Below are 17,997 nucleotides of genomic sequence, written 5' to 3' on the forward strand. Positions count from 1 at the left end.
TCGTCATACTGGGGGAGGAAGAGCCATATTCTCTAGTACAGCCTGGATGACACAGGTGAGGCGCTGGAACAACTGGGGAGTCTGTAAGAAAGAACGAGACTACTGCCTAGTAGCAAGTGCTACTTCCCAATTTCTTGGTCCCACAGGACAGACAGGGAATGAGAATTGGGAACAAGTTCAGATGAAGTAATTACAAACATTTCTTTATTGGGTGTTTAAGAACAAAACAACAACCCCAAGCCCCCAGAACACCTTAGAGAACATGAAACTGAGTAGTGTGCCAGCAACTTAGATCCCTGTGCCTACAGTCTGTCTTTGAAAATGGCTTCAGTGGTACAGGCTCTTGTATAACAGGGTAAGATCCATCTTGGGGCATGGAGTTCAGCTACTCTCACCATCACTGCTGATAATGCCACGCATATGGGACCAGTCCGGAGGTGCCTGGCGTGGCCTCTCTTCTTCCGAATCCAAGGTTCGGCGATAAAGCTCTCCTGAGGGGATTCCTTCCCCCGAGGGGTTCCAGGCATTTCGTCTTCGTGGTCGGCCTGGGAGGCAGGGAGAAGAAATTAGTTATCTAACCCCAGCCTCGTCCTTTCCCGAAGAGGAAATTCCTTACCTGAACTGCTGATGATGTTGGCAACATCCAAGGAAGCCACTTCAGCTGCCTCTTCCCGCTGCTCCTTTAGGGCCCGACACTTCTCCAAGGAAGGATTGCCTGGAGTAGAAGCAGCCTTGAGCCTCTCCTCCCCGGTGCCCAGGCCCTCCTGCTGCTCTCAGGCACATCCTGTCTCACCCTTCATGCCCAGTGCTTCCAGCTCAGCCCTGAGGACACTTAGGCGCTCCTTATGGGAACGGCAGGAACCCAGCAGCTTCTTGTAGTTTCGATGGGCACCACAAGCTCGAATATAACGCTTCAGTCTCGCCACGGCTGGGTGGTCCTCTCCACGGCGATGAGAGCCAGCCTAGTAAGGAATTTACAGCTAAAGGCCGGCCTTCTCCCTAGTGGAGGCCACCCACCTGGTATGTCCTCTCACCTTCTGACCTGTGGGTTCTGGACTTGCATCCGATGAGGAAGAGGAGCTTCGTGCTTTGCCTTTGTTGGAGCTCTTCTTGGAAGATCGGGGCTTCCTCTCTTTGGTGCCCTCTCCTGCCCGGGAGTCGCTCACTCCCCTCTCCTCGTCACTGTCACTGCTCGTGCTGCCTACTGTGCCTGTCTCTGTAGTGCCTTGGGCAGCCGCTTGCCCCTGTGTGCTGTTCTCAGCCTCCTCACTGCTTGTACTCTGCCTTCTCCCACTCTCAGTCTGGGTCCTGTCCTCGCTCTTTCTCTCTGCTGAGTTCTCTTCCTCCCCACTGCTGTCCCCACTTGTTACTGCCTCCCTTTCCCTCTCTTCCTCACTGTCTCCCAAGCCTCCAGTTAGCCTCACAGTCTTGCTTTTCTGCTTATTAGAGCTCATTCTCTCCCGGGCTGTTCTCTCTCCTTTGTTGCTACTTCTGGGCTCCCTGTGTTCTTTCTTCTTGGCTAGGATCTCCTCTTCACTGTCTTCACTTTCCATGTGGGGTTTGGCACCTGTGTTTCCCTCCACCTTTGCTCTACGCAGGTCAACTTCCTCACTGCTTCCACTCTCTTCCCTAGCCTGCTTCTTATTTGCTGAGGACGCTTGCTTGTTTTTGGCTTTCTTTTTAGCCCTGCTCTTTTGTTCTTTTTTTACACCGCCTTCCTTAGTGTTCTCTTCCTTCCAGACCTCACCTGATCTGACAGAGTCCTCCCCTTCCTCTTCACTGCTCTTTTCTGATCCCATCTTTGCAGCCAGGTCTGTTTGCTGTTCTTCATCTGTACTTTCAACTGCTTTCTTTAAGGCTCTCCTTGGACATGCCTTCTTAGTTTTGCTGCTCTTTGTTGGAGGTCCTGAGCAGTCTGGACTGGATGGTGGAGAGCTGGATTCTGGAACACGAGGACAGGACTGGGATGGGTTCCTCCTGTCCCTTCCATTTAGTAAAGGATGCTTCTAGGTCTACTCTAATTAAGCGTGACAGACAGCAGGAAGCACCACAGCTATAGGTCCACCTGGGTCCTAACTCACTACCTCCCCCCCACACCCATTTACTGCCTTACAATTAACCATGCACATTGCCTTTTTGAATAAACCAATGATGCTGGAGTCACACACAGATAAGCAAGGGAGACGGTACTAACCTGATTCTGAATTGAAGCGGAACCTTTTACTCTCTGGGTCACTGCTGGGAGCAGGAGACCTCTTCACTTTGATAAATTCTAGCTTTCCTTCCCTGGTACTACCAGCATCCGCCTGTGGGTGCAGCATGAGGGCAAACCGAACCAAGGTTGTGTCCTGCCCCAACCCCTCAGCAACAAACCCTGTCTCTCCTGGCCCAGGCTCACGCCCACACCTGCATCTTTAGCAGCTCCTCCTCCACCAGCCGCTTCAACGCTCGCTTCTCCTCAGGTTCAAGATGATGCCGACCCACGTGAGTCAAAAATTTCTGTCGCACGATGGAATGCGTAACCGTGCTACAAAGACACGAGTCCAGATAAGAGTCCCAGTCCAACTCCTGCCCTTTCCCAACTAGGCTAATACGCTATGCACCTGAGGTCAGGGGAACCTCGGAAGAAGCTGCGCGTGAATTCCCTCATCTCGTCTCTCAGCGCCATTTTTGCGTCACCGGGGATTGGCGGCTCCCGCCTTTTTCCTTCCGGGCCGCCTGGAGTGCGGTTGACAGTAGTTTGCGCACGCGCAGTGCGGCGGCTTCCTGAGGGGCGGAGCCGTTGGGCTCCGGACGTGGAGGCATCGGGGCCGCAGACTTTGCCAGCTCTTGCTTTCCCCGAGCAGTTGGGGAGTCTCGAGGTTTCTGCTCGTTGTTAAAAAATTACTTAGTAAAATTCTCTTTAGAAGCCGGTTTGGCGCCGGCACTCTCTTGAGTGTGAGGCGTAATCAACTCTCCACGCTGCTCTGTAGTCAGGGTCAACAAGTTAGGTCTCTGTTGTTTCGAAAGCCAGAAGGGAAAGGATACCCTCGCCCACATACTTTCAAATCTCTCATCAGCTTAGAATCCATCACTGTGCCCTCCAGGGTCCGGCTCCTCCGTGACCTCAGCGCACCGCGAAGCCGCTGGAAAGTGCGTTTCCTGTCAAGTCTTCCGCAGGAGGACCGGGCGCTGTGATTACGCTCCCTGCGCGCGGAGTACGCTGGGAGTTGTAGTCCGCCTCGTACGGCGTTGCAAAGTCCCCGGAAGTGGAGGCGTGGGAGGCCGGGCCGACTTGGCTCCAGGTAGCGGGACTCCACTCTGGGGCGCTACTCCCAGGCGGGTCATGAACGGACCAGCGGACGGCGAAGTGGACTACAAAAAGAAATACAGGAATCTGAAGCGGAAGCTCAAATTTCTCATTTACGTGAGTGCCGGGGTGAGGAGGTTGTGGAGTGTGAGGCCTAGCCCTGAGAGGACCTCAGTTTACCCATGTGGTAAAGGGGGTAGGTAGGGAGACAAGTCTCTGGGTTCTGGCCCTTTACGGATGCTCTGGCTCAGCACCGGCCCTGTCACATACAGGAACACGAGTGCTTCCAGGAGGAGCTCAGAAAAGCGCAAAGGAAATTGCTGAAGGTTTCCCGGGACAAGAGGTAAGGCTTGTTTTGGGCACAGGGGCGATGTTGCTCCGAGGGAATCCCCCCTTACGGAATGGGGCCCCAAATGCATGCGCTCTTAGGAGGAGTCAGTAGGCCTTCTTAGGAGCAGCTGGATAGAGCCCAGGAACATTGCTAAAATGGGAATAATCATTCTCCTTTCCGCTTCTTCCAGTTTCCTTCTAGATCGACTTCTGCAGTATGAAAACGTGGATGAAGAGTCTTCGGGTGAGCGAAGTCATGAACATTTGCAGGAAGACATGAGATACTGGCACTTTAAACACTTTAAACAAGTGTTCCTGCTTCCGTCCTCCTGGGGTGCGGGAGCTGATGCAGCTCCTCCAATAGTTCTTAAGCCTAGTTGTTTGCCTTCTGCTGCCTTTTCTCCCCCTATCCCCGGCTGGCCTGGAACTCACTCCGTAGAACTCACTCTCAGAAGTCCACCTGTCTCCCCCTCCCAAGTGCTGGGGTTAAAGGCTCACAAACCATGCCTGGCAAGCCTTTTTTTGTTTTGTTTTGTTTTCCAGACAGGGTTTCCCTGTGTGGCCTTAGCTGTCCTGGATTCACTTTGTAGACGAGGTGATGTGCCTGCCTCTGCCTCCCTGAGTGCTGGGATCAAGGGCATATGCCTCCATGCCGGCTAAGCCTGGCAGTTCTTAAGTACTTACTTACCCACTGTGTTCCAGGCATTGTGCTTGGTACAGGCTGGCAAAATGAATGAAGCCTCTGACCTCTTGTCATTTATATCCCTATTATGTGCAATACATGAAAAAATGAACAGAAAGGTCTGGTACCCCATGCCTGTAATCCAACCACTCAGGAGGCAGAAGCATGCAGACCCTGCCTATAAAACAAACAGGAGCCTGGTTCCTAGAGCCTACAAAGTAGAATAACAACTCCTGAAAGTCGCCATCTACACAAACACACTAATAGCAATCATAATAAAATCACTATAAAAATTTTAAAGATCTGGGCAGTAGTGGTACACACCTTTAATTCCAGTACTTAAGAGGCAGAAACAGGTGGATCTCTAGAGTTCAAGGCCAGCCTGGTCTACAGAGTAAGTTCCAGGACAGCCTGGTCTTTAGAGTAAGTTTCAGAGCTACATAGACACACCTATCTCAGGGGGGAAAAAAAATCAAAAGAAACAAACTAGAATTTTAAGTGATGGTAAGAGCTTGATGAAAATTAAAATCAGCTTAAATGGTAGTAATTATAGTATAACAGGAGTTGATAAGTTTCCTTTGCAGAGAATCAGAAAATGTGTTTGGTTTATAAATACTGTCTTTGAAGTAAACTGCGTAGCTCATATGAAAGCAGCCATAGCCAGCATATGTATAAGCAGAATGGCTGTGTTTTATTAGAACTTTATTTGTGAACATTAAATTTTGAATTTTATATAGTTTCATAATCTTTACAGTTGTTTATGTTTTGTTGTTGTTTGAGGTATTGAGGTTTGTTCTTCATTTGAAACCCTAGTTGGTCCTAGACTAATAATCCTCCAGCCTCAGCCTCCCCAGTGCTGAGATTTCATGCTTGTGCCACCACACCCACCCACCTGCCTAATTGGTTTTGTTTGTTTGGGTTTTTTTTAAGATATTTATTTTTATGTGTGGATGTTTTGCCTACATGTATGTCTGTGTGCCGTGTGTACGCAGTTTCTATGGAAGCCAGAAGAGAGCATCAGATCTCCCCTAGAATGAATTATGTACATGATTGTGAGCAGTGAGGTGACTACTAGGAATTGAACCGAGGTCCTCTGGAGGAGCAGCCAGTACTCTTAACTAGCTGGCCATCTCTCCAGCCCCTTGCCAGCTCCTTTCTAGATGGACAGAGACATTTGCTGCTGAACCTGACCGCCTGAGGTTAGCCCCCGGGACACACAGTGTAGGGGAGAGTGGCTCCCTTTAGCTGTAGTCTGACCCTCGCGTGCCCGTGCCCATGTGCGCATAAATAAAGGTCTGGTACCCCTTATTACTTTTAAGTAAAAGTGATTTTTTAAAATTAAATGAGTTCCAACCTAGCTAAACGAGACTGTTTGAAAGACAAGGGGTCAGGGAGTGTAAAGCAAGACGTGGTGGCACAGGCCTTTAATCCCAGCCCTCCTGAAAGACAGAGGCAGCAGGACCAGAAATTCAAGGCCGACTTCAGCTACATAATATCTCAAATAAATAAAAGTGAGAAGCTACAAATGCAGAGGCCACCAGGGCATGATACCTTATACCTGTAATCCCAGCACCATGAGGCTGAGGCAGGAGAATAGCTCTTAAGTTCCAAGTCAGCTTTAGCTACCAAGTAAGACCCTTTCTCAGAAAATAAATAAATGAAAAGCAGTCAGGCATGATGGAACGTGCCTGTAATTTTAGCAGTTAGGAAGCTGAGACGAAAGAATCAGCCCTTTGGAAGCCAGCGTAGTCTACACATTGAATTCCACCACGCCAACCAGGGTTACAGAGACGTGTCTAAGAAAAAAACCCAACCGAATGTTAAAGTTACCTGGGCTTGTAGCTCACACAAAAGCGTCTAGTATCTGGATTGTGTTTGAAGGAGGAAAAAAAAAAATCCATTTTAAGAAGTGAAGCAGCAGGTCACCTGTGAAGACAGGCTGGAGCTCTCTAGAGTATGCCAAGCTGGTGTGTCCAACAGGAGCAGATACATGGATTGCTCTTTTTCCAACCTAAGTTTTGTTGTTTGGTTGGTTTGGTGGTTTTTGTTTTTGTTTTTTGTTTTTACAATTAACTTTAAATGGCAACCAAAGAACTGAAGAGGTGGCTCTGCGCTAAGAGCACCTTCTGCTCTTGGAAAGGACCTGGGTTCAGTTTCCAGCACCTCCGCGGCAGCTCACAACCACCTCACTTTATTTCAGGGGCTGAATGCCTCCTCCTAACTCCCGCAGGCTTGCACATGAACATGACACACATAAATGTAAAAATACGGTAGGGAGGCAATAGCAGGCAGATCTCCCCGAGTTCAAAGCCTGCCAGCGATTATAAACAAGGGATCTGAGGAGAAGGTAACATTCATCATGAGCAGTGATTGCCAAGTGAATGACAAGCCTCCTAAGAACAGCGAGCTAGGAAATAGGTGTCACTGTGGAAGAAAGGAAGCTAATGTGAAGAATGCTCTTGGAGGCCGGGCTTGGAGTTCGGAAGTAAAACAATGAACCAGAGTGCAGGAGGCTTTGGGTCAAGTTCTTGGAACTCTGCTAAGGCAGACTGATAAAGATCAGCACTGCTAAAGCAAGTGGACACTGTCACGACCCTGAGTTGGACAGTAAGTGGCAGAGTGCCGAGGTGGGAGGTGATTTAACATGTTGGTGGCAGAGCTGATAGCAGCTGGAGTGTGGAGCAGAGCAAGTTTTAATGGTTTTGAGGAGTGTTTTAATGGATCCCTGGATAAGAAAAATAGAGCAGAAGCCGAAGGTTACTTAGAGGCACATGAAAGAGTGGCTCAGGATGGTCAGAGAACCACAGACCTTAGTTCGGGCTCCATACATACCTTCTGAGCTCAGTGAACTCATCTGGAAAGATGCTCACCTTTCTGCTTCTGTGCTTAGGAAGACGAGAGAGTGGAAAGGAGCCTTGCACACTGTGTGTGCTGGCAAGTGTGCCATAGAGGTGCCTAAGTAGGAAATAGGTCTGAGAGCTGAGGGACTCCCCACAATCGTATGCTTTCTGTAGTTTTGAGGATACGGTCCTCTGAGGTAGATCGGGAAACCCTCTAGAACACCGCTTACCAGCCCTCCCCCACAGATTCAGATGCCACTGCATCTTCAGATAACAGTGAGACAGAGGGGACGCCCAAGTTGTCTGACACACCAGCCCCTAAGAGGTAAGCAGGACCCAGAATTTTCCAGGGCGGGGTTGGGGACCTGGGCCTTCCAGCTGCCTCTGATCCTTTTCCCTCTTCTCCAGGAAGAGAAGCCCTCCGATGGGGAGTGCCCCATCTCCTTCCAGCCTCTCCTTGCCTCCTTCAACAGGATTTCCCCTGCAGACCTCTGGGGCCCCCTCCCCATACCTGAGCTCGGTGAGTTGGGATCAAGGCTAGGAAGTAGTGTGTTACTATGCCTGGGAATACAGTGGGCATCAGTTGGGCAAAGGGGCTAGGTCCTTCCAGCTTGAGGCTTACCAACTCAGAATGTGTCCACATGTGGCCAGCAGGTAACCTCTGGAGGGTGTGATTCAGGGCTGTCTACTTCTCTCTTGTGTAGGACTAGGGGGCAGACCCAGGACATAGTCCTGCCGCTATCCCTTCCCCTTCTGTTCTCAGGAGCCCTGGGAGCCACACTCATCAGCATCTCTTTTGTTTTCCATTCTCCTGTGTACATTTCTTCCCTTCACCTGCTCCATTTCCCATCTCCATCTTCCTACTCCCACCTGCAGCTGGCTTCTCCCCCTTACCCCCCATTCCCTTCTGACTACCTGGCCCTGCAGCTGCCTGAGCCCAGCCCCCTGAGGCCCAAGCTGGAGAAACGGCCCCGCCTACCCCGGAAACTCAAGGTACCCTGATGTGGGGACTATAGGGAGGGGCCACAAAGGCAGGACATCCATCTAAAGGAGGCTTAAGCCTGGGGGGCATGTACAGAAACTTCGGGTGTTTCGCTTTTGTTTGAGAGAGGGTCTCCTGTAGCATTAGCTAGTAGGATGACCTTGAACTCTTGGGTCTCCTGCCTCTGCTTTCCAAGTGCTAGGATTATAGGCATAGGCCACCACACCTGGTTGTGTAGTGCTGAGGATTGAGCTTCATGAATTCTAGGCAGGCAAGCACCCTGCTGACTGGGCTATACTCTAGCCCAATGTCCAGGAATTTTGAAAGGTTATTTTGAGATGCTTAGTCTTAGCTCAAGGCTCAACACTGAAGAGCAGAGCAGAGATGTCCTGGATTGCTGGCAGTGTCACAGTCAGTCTTGGAAGACTCCCAAGTTAGGGTGCTTGAGGTCTGGCTGTCTGACCGGGACCTGCAGCATGACAGAGGAGAGCGTAGCAGTTACACAGGTCATGAATACAGCGTGCCACGGTGGAGCTGGGGCAGGATTGTGGTGTGAAGAGTGGCCAGGCTCCCACAGTTCAGAACAGTGTGACACAGAGAACAATCCAGGCAGAATTTACAAACGTCCATGGAGTACCTCCTATGTTGAAGACCCTATCTGGAGTACTGCAGCTGTAAGAACAAACGGGCTGAACCCTTGTCCAGAGCTCCTGTTCTGGCAAAATTGGCAAAAGATAAATAAGATAGATTGGCCCAAGTGGAGGTAATGGACAGAATGGATGGGACTTTTAAGGCGGAGAATCTAGAGTGCTATTGACTGGATACAAGAAGCAAGCCATGAGCTGTCTGGAAAAGGGTTTCAGGCTGTTGAACATGCTTGTTGGAAGACAAGGAGGCCGCCAGGCATGGTGGCTCACGCCCTTAATCCCAGCTCTAGGAAGGCAGAGGTAGGTGAATTTCTCTGAGCTCAAGGCCAGTCTGATCTAGTGAGTTCCAGGCCAACCTAGACTGCACAGTGAGGATGTGTCTCAAAACAAACAAGGGGGCAGGCAGGGGTGGGGAGGAAGAAGCTGGGCAGGTGATCAGAGACAATAAGTGCCGAGGTTCTGAAGCTCACAGGGTCTTAAGGTGCTAGAGACTAGGGCTTATATGGGAATAGAGTGAGAGTCACTTGGGCAATGTGAGCAGGGAAGGGTCTAGTTCACCTTGCGTTTTAGATACATGCGCAACATGGCTGCATGGAGACAGGCCCGGGTACAGTCAGAACGGTGGAAAGGAAATGACAGCAAGATACCTAGCAGAGTGCACCATGGATCCATGTCAGAGAAGGCTGTGGCGTTTCCTAACAGACTCAGTTTGACTGTGAGCAGGAGAGGAATCCCAGAAGGATTTCCGTGCTCTTACCTAAGCAGTGAAGAAGTAGAGTGGCAGTTTTTCTGAGGTGAGGATTGTGAGAGAAGCTGATTCTAGAAGAGAGATGAAAATTGGCCTTGGACCTGTTGAGAGGGCATCCGGAAATACTGACTAGACAGTGGCCTGTGTGAGCTGGGCTTTATAGGGCTATGTGGATGGAGACGGAAAAAGCAGAGTTGAGTAGGGAGCAGCTAACCACCTCGAAGATCTGACAGCAGCAGAATCAGGGTTACATTTCTAGTGGCTAAGATTGTGAATCCCGTGTGTGGAGTAGTGGTACACGCCTTTAATCCCAACACTTGGAAGGCAGAGGCAGGGGACGCTCTATGAGCCTGTGGCTATCCAGGCCTCAGGACGTATCTCTGTCTCAGGGGAAAGGGATAGGGAGAGAGAGAGATAGAAAAAAAGAAAGAATGAATTCTTGGGATTAGAAAAAGGACTGAGTGGTTAAGATCATTTGCTGCTCCTCCAAGGGACCCAAGTTCAAAAGCTCATATAAAGCAGCCCACAACTGCCTGTACCTCCAGCTCCTATGGATTCTTGGGACTAGGCATGTGGCTCAGTAGTAGTTCTTGCCTGGCAGTTTCAAGGCCTTGAGGTTGATCTCTGGCACTGGGGGAACAGTTGGGACAATAATATTGGCCTTTCCTGAAAGATTTTACTTGTAGCATTCAGGACAGGTGGGAGAAAACAAGGCACAGCCCCCTAGGGCAGGTGAGAGGTTTGATATGTTTCGGTGTGGTAACTGTGTTGGCAGGGAAAGGCTGGAGTCAACTGCTTTTGGGTCAGGGCATGGGGAGGATCAGGGAGGGGCTAATGTTGGAGCACAGGGTCGGTAAGATCAAGGACGGTTCTAGTGGAGGGAGTGGGAAGGGAAAGAGGACTGCTGGGAGGTAAGCTGCAGCATGACGGAAGGGAACAGAGGAAGGCCTAGACTTCTAGATCAGAAAACACCTGACACTAAAAGGCTTGTGTTCTAGAAGTTTCTAGGTGGGAGACACAGGACATTGCAAATGTAAGCAGAGGTGAGATGCAAAATTCTGGAGTTTGAGCCTTAGCTGCGTTTGAATCCTAGCTCTTTCACATACTCACCTTGTAACCTTGGACATGTCACTGAACTCTATTTCAGTCATGGAGGGCATGAGAAGCTAAAGGATGGAAACTTAGCCTAGCCAGTGCCTGGGGCCTACCAGCCTTATAGAGCCACACTGGCTGCTCTTGGTCATGCTGAGGAAGTCCTGGTTAGGAGAGGTCCCGGGGAGCAGGGGGATGATGCAGAGTGAAGCTGTCCTCTGCAGTCACGTGCGTGCTTCTGCTTCTCTGTGCACTTGGGAGTTGTCTTGGTTACTTTTCTATTCCTATGACACCATGACCAAGGCACCTGTAGTGTTTGTTTGGGGCTTACGGTTTCAGAGGACTAGAGTCTGCAATTCCTCCCTCTGTGGAGGGCAGAAGGGAGAGAGGGAGAGCATCTGAGCTAGCTGAGAAGAGTGAAGGCTTTCAGAGAGTCAAAGCTCACCGCCAGTGACACACCTCCTCCAACAAGGCCAACTTCTTATTTCTACAGTTTCACCAGCTGGGGACCAAATATTCAAATATAGGAGCCTATGGGGGGCAGGCCATTCTCATTCAGACCCCTCAGGGTCCTGGTTCTTTCCAGAGCTGGCCCTCCTGTCTGCCATCCATGTCTCCTGAGGCCTTGCCTACACTAGCACCCTCACATCACCCCACAAGCAGAGGTAAGGGTGGGGCTCCTTGACAAGCAGAGCAGGCCACAGGGCCACAGCCAGGAGGCCCTCGTGGGACCCACACATGTGTGTTGCCTGCTACCCCAGCCCTCGGGCACCTCGGGTACTGTGCACTGAGCACTAACATCCTCTTCCAGGACCACCTTCCTCTTCCAGGATGGTTCTGTAAAGTAGAAAGTATTGCTAGAAGCCACCGAGCCATAGTTGGTGTTCAGTTTGTGCCCACGGCACATGACCTGTCACAAACACCCAGAGAGCTTTCTTGAGGGAGGATGTGCGAGGACTTGGCAGGGTGGGGCAAGCAGAGCCCTCTCACACTCAGAGGACAAAGCTTGACTTTGCCAAATGGAGCAGGGCCAGCCTGTTAGGCATACTTCACTGCCCATCCTGAGGGCAACCAAGGCCAAGGCCCTCAGGCAGAGGAGTGACATGCTCAGGTTTGTGTTCTAGAGTGATCACTCTGGCTGCAGTGTGGAGGAGGAGCTGGATCTGGGAGAGTCTGAAGGCAGGGAGTCCAGTTAGGAGGCTGGTACCTAGACCAGGTGAGCTGAGAGGAGGGCCTGGCCCAGGCTGGTGGCTGCTGGGGTCCCAAGGAGGGGCTCATCCCCAATGTCACAGAAGCTGGGGAACAAAGCTGCTGCTTAGGCTTCTGGCTCAGGTGGCCTGTGATGCCTGCCATGAAACAGCAGATCCCACAGGAGGAGGGAGAGCTGAGCAGTGGTGGCAGGTGGCACCCAAGGTGCCCAGAGGCAGGAGGAAGGCACTCTGAGCTAGTCCTGAATCTGGCTGTAACTGCTGGCACAGAGCAACCAGGTGCCTTGCTAGAGAGGGAAGAGCCCGGCTTTTCTGTCAGGCTACCTGTCAGACTCCCCTCACCCTATCCCCATCATGCCTCCATCACTGCCCCTCACCCCAGGCACTTCATGGCTTGAGATTGAGGGGCTGCGGTGGGGTCGCTCCCCCACACCTTGAGCTTTCGGTGGGCACTGTGCAGCTTCCTAGTCCAGTGCCTCTGACGAGCCCTCCTTGTGTTTCTCCCCCTGCTGCAGATGGCGGTCGGACCCCCTGACTGCCCTGTGGGCGGGCCGCTGGCTTTCCCTGCCAGGGGTTCTGGGGCCAGTGTTGGGGCAGCCCTGACCCCCCTGCCTCCTCCCAAGATGCCCCCACACACGATCCTGAGCACCGTCCCTCAGCAGATGTTCAGCGATGCGGGCAGCGGGGATGACGCCCTGGACGGAGATGACGACCTGGTAATCGACATCCCAGAGTAGCCGCCCAGTGCCGCCTGCCAGGCCCCACACAGCCCTCCCAGGCCAGCCAGCACACTCCAGCCCACTTCCTCAAGAGATGTTTATTGATGCTCAGTTGCCATGCTTCGGCCACTGACACAATCAGAAAAGGCGTAAACATGCACAATTGTCCCCGAGGGAGGTGGCAGGGGGCCTGCCCTCACATCCCAGCGGCATCCAGGGGACATTATAGAAATGAGTGGCCAAGAGGCTCTGCCACATCTTAGGGAGGCAAAGACCGTGGGGCGGCCACCCCTTTAGAAGAGCAGCTGAGCAGGGCTGGGACTTCTGAGTGAAGGCTCTGTAATAAAGGGTTGGCTCTTTCTTGTCCTTTCCTCTTTTGGAAATGTCCTCCTCTTATCTCCCCTAATCCGACCTCCTCCCTGTGGGGCAGGGGGCCAGGCAGCCTGGAGAGGCCAAGAGAGGAGCAGCAGGGTGTGGTCGGGGCACTGGCAGGAGACTCCCACGTAGCCCTGTGCATGGGGTGGTTGCATATTTGCAGGTAACAGCAAGTCAGGCAGGAGAAAGTTTGCATATGTGAACATAGCTCTCCACAGCCCCTCACAAGAAGACAGACCCACGGTCACAGAGACTCACAAAAATAAGACAGGTAGTGTGGGGCAGGGGCACCCCGCCCCATGTAAACGTGCAACACACTCGTGCGAAGGTTGGGTACTGGACCCGGCCCGGAGGGCCTGTGCTGGGCAGCTGCTGTCTGCTCAGGCCGAAGGGAGAGCCCCTGCTGCCGGGGGCAGCTCGCTGGTCAGGGTGTGCCAGCGCTCCAGGGCCGTGTCCGGCTGGTGTAGGCAGTCGCTCCAGTGCTTCTGCGCCTCTCCCCGGGCTCCTGGCCCCAGAGACACACCACCTGAAGAACAGCCAAGGCAGGCGGACCCAGTCAGTGCCCATCCTCCTGCCCCACTTACCTGGGCACCTGGTGGGCACCTCTGCTCACCTATGAAGTCATTGGATTTGCCAATGTCGTAGTCCCAGACTGTGACTTCCAGGGTCTTGGTGGCCAGAGTGGAGAGTTCCATCTCATAGAAGAACTCCTGAGGACAAGGCAGGCTGTGCTTTCTGGGAAGCCTTCCGGGCACATCACTGTCCCCAGCCCATCTTTATTCTGCTCCCTGCCATCTTTACCTCATTAAATTCTGGGTTTAGCGTCTTCTTCTTTACACACGTTTTATGCTTGGATTTCTTGTCCGCATCTGGTCTCAAGTACCTAGGGGATGAAGGGGAACTGAGAAGTTAGTTAGGGACAGGCGAAGTCCCAGAGCAGTTAGGCTGGGGTCAGGCTTGGGCAAGGGCTCACGTCTTCACATAAGGGTCGGAGTAGCCATTAACATCCATGGCAGCCAGGTGAGCACAGCGAACAATGCCCACCAGCAGCCCACGCCGCTGAGAGCTGTAGCTGAGGCTCAGCAGGATGCGCCCACGCTCTTCCAGCAGCCCAGGTCCCTGCTCTGCCTGCTCTAGCTGCCAGAGAAGGAGGCGTGGGTCAGGGGTCAGTCCTCGGCCTCCCCACACCTCCCACCCAAGGTTCTCAGAATGTGCCTCACCTCCTTCAGGTAACAGGAAATGCCCCTCAGCGCCGCAGACATTGAAGAGGGCGAAGGAAGCTGAAGGGGCAAAGAAAAGATTATGGCAAGCTGACCTCTCCAGATCCCCTCCCCCATACCTGCTAGCCCCACACGGACCGGGACCTGGCGCTCGAGGCAGATGTTAAAATGCTTCTTCTGTGAAGGCTTGAGTCTCCGGAGAGGCACTCGGATCTCCCCAATAAACTCATTGTGGCTCAGCTTGTCCTCGTCACAGACAGAGATCCTGCCAGGGAACTATATGGTCAGGGCCCCTGGGTATCTGAGCCCCCCGCTCCGGAAGGAGAAAGGTCCTCAGACCAGTCCTAGCTCTGCCCTAAGTTCACCACCTCATGTGTAAAATGGGCGGGAGATTCAGAAGGGCCATTGGGATCTACCCTGGCCTCTGCCCAGGGCTAGCCTGTATCCACCAGGAATTACCTAGCTGCATAGAAAGCCCTCACAGCTTCTGGAACTGCTCCATTCCACACCTGGGGGACATGTGCCAGCTGACCCCCACAGGTGGCCACAGACACCGTGGGAGTAACCCGCCAAGGACTCCTGATTGGCTTGGGTGCCCTGCTCTTCCCTGCTTGAGCAGGGAGGCAGCCAGGCCCAGGTGCAGCAGTACAGGGCAGAGAGGTGTTGACCGTGAAGGCGTGTGGAATCCCAGCCCTGCTTACTGCCTGTTTGACCTTGAGCAAGACCCCCTAAGCTGTTATGGGGGTTAGAGAAAAAAGAAAAAAATTGCTCTCTAGTAACTGGGTATGGTGGCACACTATGATCCTAGCACTTGGAAGGCTGAGGCAGAAGGACCTGAATTCAAGGTTAGCCTGGGCAGACCTGATCACCTTCTGTGACCTTGAAGCTTCGTCATCAGCCACGAAGACCATGAAGCCAATTTCGCTGCTTCAGCCTTTGTCTCTCCCACCCCTGACACTAAGGTCAGCTTTCTGTAGAATAGCCCTGATGACCTCGCCTCTTCCGTGATTAAGAAACAAGGTGGCTCCTCATTGCCCAAGAGTGAAGGAAGAGAAGAGGTCTCTCCTGACTGGACTCAGCTGCTGCATTTCCCTTGGGGGCTACTTGCCACAAGGGGTGACAGCAAGTTCTCTAACAGGAAGACTTTCCTCTTCAGATTATAGGCGGGTAAAGAACAGAGCAGGGAGCCTGAGGTGTGTGGTCTGACCGAAGCCAAGGGCTCTGAGAAGGGGACCTGGAGAGCAGAGAAACCTCTCAGAGGAGGCAGGTTTGGGGCCGAGTCTCAGATGAAAGGCCAGGGTTGCCAGAGGAAGCCAAGAACATAGTGTGGCCCAACTGAAGGCCCTCAGACGCCAAGCCTCGTCCTCTGCTGGGAAACCAGTGGGAACATTTGGACCTGCTGCTGAGGAGCCACCGATTGTCCTGTCAGCGAGACAGGGTCTTAAGCGGGACAGAGGAGACGGGGCCAACCGAAGGTTACCATGACAGCCATCCCAGAGGTGCTGGGCTGGAGGAGAAGCCCTCACCTGAGCACCTTGTGGGTGATGTCGTCATCCGTGATTCCGCTGTACGTCAGCTCCTCGTTCCACACAGGGTTCAGCGTGTTCCTCTGAGTCTTAGTTTTTAGCTTATTGGCCTGGAGCACGGGGACAAAGGGTTCTGATGCATGGACCCTGGGGCCCCAGAGGCTTAAGGTGGGGGCGCGGAGGGACCCATGAGCCAAGCCAATCCTGGAAGGAGGCATACCTTGCAGGCTCCCGGCAGGAGGTGCAGCTTTACGTAGGGGTCAGCCAGGCCATTGAAGTCCATGGGCTTGAGGCCCTGGAGGAGAGGGCACAAAGGGCGCCTGAGACTCCCAAGCCCCTCTCCCTCCTCCTGCAGGACTAGATCCCCAGCGCACAGTGCCAGAGACGCAGGGGGAGCAAGGTCCTGCTCTGGTGGGGGGAGACTGGAGCCCCCGCTCCAGGGCGGCGGCCTGGGAAGGAGGGATGCGCACCTTGGCCCTGAGGATTCGACAGTGCAGCATGCAGGCGGCCTGGTCGTAGAGAAGGTCAAATTCCAGCGTGCCCAGGGCGGCTGCCGAAAAGGGGAGAGAAGAGGGAGAAGGCAGCGTGAGCCTTCGGTCCGAGTCAACTGTGTGAGACCTAGTGGCTAAATGTATGTGCCCACATCTCTGCTGGCCTGCCAGCGTGCGTGTGAGTGTGTGTGTGTGCGCGTGTGTATGTGTTGCAAGAGGCTGAACAGCCATGTGCATGCCTGCGTCTAGGGCCCTGGCTCGGCCGCAACTGACTGTGTGGGTGGTGGAGTGTCTCAGCAGAAATATTGAATATTGAGCCTTGCTGAAGCTGTAATCTGCACCCAGACTGCAGCTGTGGCGGCGGGACTGCCCTCCCTCCTCCCCACCCTCGGCGCACGCACACTCGGGAGGCCGCGCCCCTCCCACACGCTCGCCGAGCCCCCAGACTCACTGGTATCATCCGAGTCGTAGCTGTCTACCTCAGCCCCATCGTCGGGTGTGGTGGCCCCAAGGAGAGCCGCAGGGGGGGGCCAGAGCCAGAGGGGCCAGATGAGCCGGGGCTTCCCCGCAGCCCCTGCCGCCACCGCCGCCGCCCTCCGGTCCCGGCCCCCTGCGAGGGAAGTAGTCGGAGATCTGGCGGATGGGCCTGATGGGGCCGGGGCACACGTTGATGGCCATGTGCTCCTGGATGTTGATGGCCATGCGATCGCCCCTGCGGCCCCTCATGCAGCACCTCTGGCTGGGAGACCGGCGTAGCGCTGGAGAGGCTGGCTGGGGTCCGCAGGAGCCTCGCTGCCTCCCTTCCTGGGTGTCAGGCAGAGGATGATCTAGCTGGTGGGCAAGCAGGAGGCCTGGCTTTCACAGGGGCTGGCTGCGCCGCCAGATCAGTCCTGGCAGACGGGTCGTGACTCCCCCTGAACCCTGCCCACTACCTGCTCCTTGTCCCTCCGTCACCTTTCCGGGGCTATCCCCTCATCCGGGGTTCCCCCTCCGTCCCCATCCCCTCAAATCCTCCGGGGACCCCACCGCTCCACTCCTCTGCTGCTCTGGGGCTCTGGCCATCTTCTGCACCAGGCGCGGGGCCGGCCAGGCTGTCACCCACCCCTCCAAGCGTCTCTTCACTCAGCCCAGGCTTCTGCCTGGCTGCCCGCCTCGTCCTCAACCCGGGCGATCCGCTCTCCCAAGGCGGGGACCCCCCGGCTCGGTTTTCTCCGCCTCTCACCCGCACCCGCCCCTGTCCCCTGCCCGGTCCAGCCCCCGCACCTGTCCCTGGGCCTCCAACAGGTGCCCGGCACGGGCGGCCGGCGGGCTGGGCGGCGGCGGCGGCGACTGCGGCGCGGCGGGCGAGGACCGAGCGCGGCGGGAGCCGCTGCGGGCGGCAGGGAGGGGCGCGGGGCGCAGAGGGCCAAGCCCGGGCCCCGGAGCGCACGCAAGTGCACACTCGACACGTGTGCTCGCGCTCACGCCCGCCCGTGCGGCTGGGGCCCCGGCTCACACGCGCGCACACTCACCCGAGAACTTGCCGTGCACCTCCGCGAGAGGCGCCCGGTGTTCCCCAGCTCCTCCCGGGAGACCCAGGCCCCCGCCCCGCCGCGCAGCCCTGGCACCTCCCGCCGCCCCGCCTCTTGCCATCGCTGGCTCCCCAGGGCTCCAGGGCCCGACCACCCCGGCCTGGTTGCCATAGCGACGCTGGTTCTCGCGCACACACCCCCATCCCAGAAAGCACCGGAGGGGGAAGGGAAAAGGGCAGCTGTCCTACCCCTCGGTGTGTCCGTGGGTGTGGCTTAGAGATCCGCAATGACCTAGGGACCTACCAGCTGCGCTGAACCTCGTTCAGGACACTGGCTT

General features: G+C 54.5%; 3 protein-coding genes across 6 annotated transcripts; 1 reads left to right on the forward strand and 2 right to left on the reverse strand.

The window, feature by feature from the left end:
• Positions 1-182: 182 nt before the first annotated feature.
• On the reverse strand, positions 183-3,025 carry Hirip3 (HIRA interacting protein 3). 2 transcript variants are annotated; one of them, XM_021635856.2, is made up of 7 exons: positions 2,604-3,025; positions 2,407-2,527; positions 2,195-2,306; positions 1,035-1,942; positions 794-962; positions 617-715; positions 183-545 (listed from the first exon to the last, which is right to left on the reverse strand). In XM_021635856.2, the coding sequence occupies exons 1-7, from the start codon at positions 2,666-2,668 to the stop codon at positions 382-384; spliced, it is 1,638 nt and encodes a 545-aa protein (XP_021491531.1). In that variant the 5' UTR covers positions 2,669-3,025; the 3' UTR covers positions 183-381. The 2 variants fall into 2 exon arrangements, 1 of the variants encoding a protein (XP_021491531.1); XR_009585444.1 differs by lacking the exon at positions 183-545 and having other exon boundaries at positions 690-715; positions 1,043-1,942.
• A 150-nt stretch (positions 3,026-3,175) lies between these two features.
• Ino80e (INO80 complex subunit E) lies at positions 3,176-13,748 on the forward strand. 3 transcript variants are annotated; one of them, XM_021635860.2, is made up of 7 exons: positions 3,176-3,406; positions 3,562-3,632; positions 3,811-3,863; positions 7,388-7,466; positions 7,550-7,661; positions 8,018-8,134; positions 12,334-13,748. In XM_021635860.2, exons 1-7 carry the CDS (start codon positions 3,326-3,328, stop codon positions 12,553-12,555), a joined length of 735 nt encoding a protein of 244 aa, XP_021491535.1. In that variant the 5' UTR covers positions 3,176-3,325; the 3' UTR covers positions 12,556-13,748. The 3 variants fall into 3 exon arrangements, with proteins under 3 accessions (XP_021491535.1, XP_060222819.1, XP_021491536.1); XM_060366836.1 differs by having other exon boundaries at positions 3,182-3,406; positions 8,069-8,134; XM_021635861.2 differs by lacking the exon at positions 8,018-8,134 and having other exon boundaries at positions 3,182-3,406.
• On the reverse strand, positions 12,621-17,778 carry Doc2a (double C2 domain alpha). Its single transcript, XM_060366833.1, is given in 12 exon segments — positions 12,621-13,438; positions 13,526-13,622; positions 13,714-13,795; positions 13,886-14,049; positions 14,133-14,192; positions 14,271-14,397; positions 15,659-15,768; positions 15,879-15,953; positions 16,129-16,208; positions 16,601-16,676; positions 16,678-16,980; positions 17,661-17,778. Coding segments are annotated over 11 exon segments (1,215 nt in total). The 5' UTR covers positions 16,876-16,980; positions 17,661-17,778; the 3' UTR covers positions 12,621-13,292.
• Positions 17,779-17,997: the final 219 nt, after the last annotated feature.

Source organism: Meriones unguiculatus, chromosome 14 (genome assembly GCF_030254825.1).
Source record: "Meriones unguiculatus strain TT.TT164.6M chromosome 14, Bangor_MerUng_6.1, whole genome shotgun sequence".
Taxonomy (NCBI): domain Eukaryota; kingdom Metazoa; phylum Chordata; class Mammalia; order Rodentia; family Muridae; genus Meriones; species Meriones unguiculatus.

Excerpts from the sequence above, each read along its gene's own strand:
- Hirip3 (XM_021635856.2), bottom strand. The coding sequence starts at position 2,668 with ATGGCGCTGAGAGACGAGATGAGGGAATTCACGCGCAGCTTCTTCCGA. Across the intron at positions 2,528-2,603 it reads CGAGGTTCCCCTGACCTCAG|CACGGTTACGCATTCCATCG; the intron begins GTGCATAGCGTA and ends GTGTCTTTGTAG. Across the intron at positions 1,943-2,194 it reads CCGCTTCAATTCAGAATCAG|AATCCAGCTCTCCACCATCC; the intron begins GTTAGTACCGTC and ends CTCGTGTTCCAG.
- Ino80e (XM_021635860.2), top strand. The coding sequence starts at position 3,326 with ATGAACGGACCAGCGGACGGCGAAGTGGACTACAAAAAGAAATACAGG. Across the intron at positions 7,662-8,017 it reads CCTCCCCATACCTGAGCTCG|CTGGCTTCTCCCCCTTACCC; the intron begins GTGAGTTGGGAT and ends TCCCACCTGCAG. Across the intron at positions 8,135-12,333 it reads GCCTACCCCGGAAACTCAAG|ATGGCGGTCGGACCCCCTGA; the intron begins GTACCCTGATGT and ends CCCCTGCTGCAG.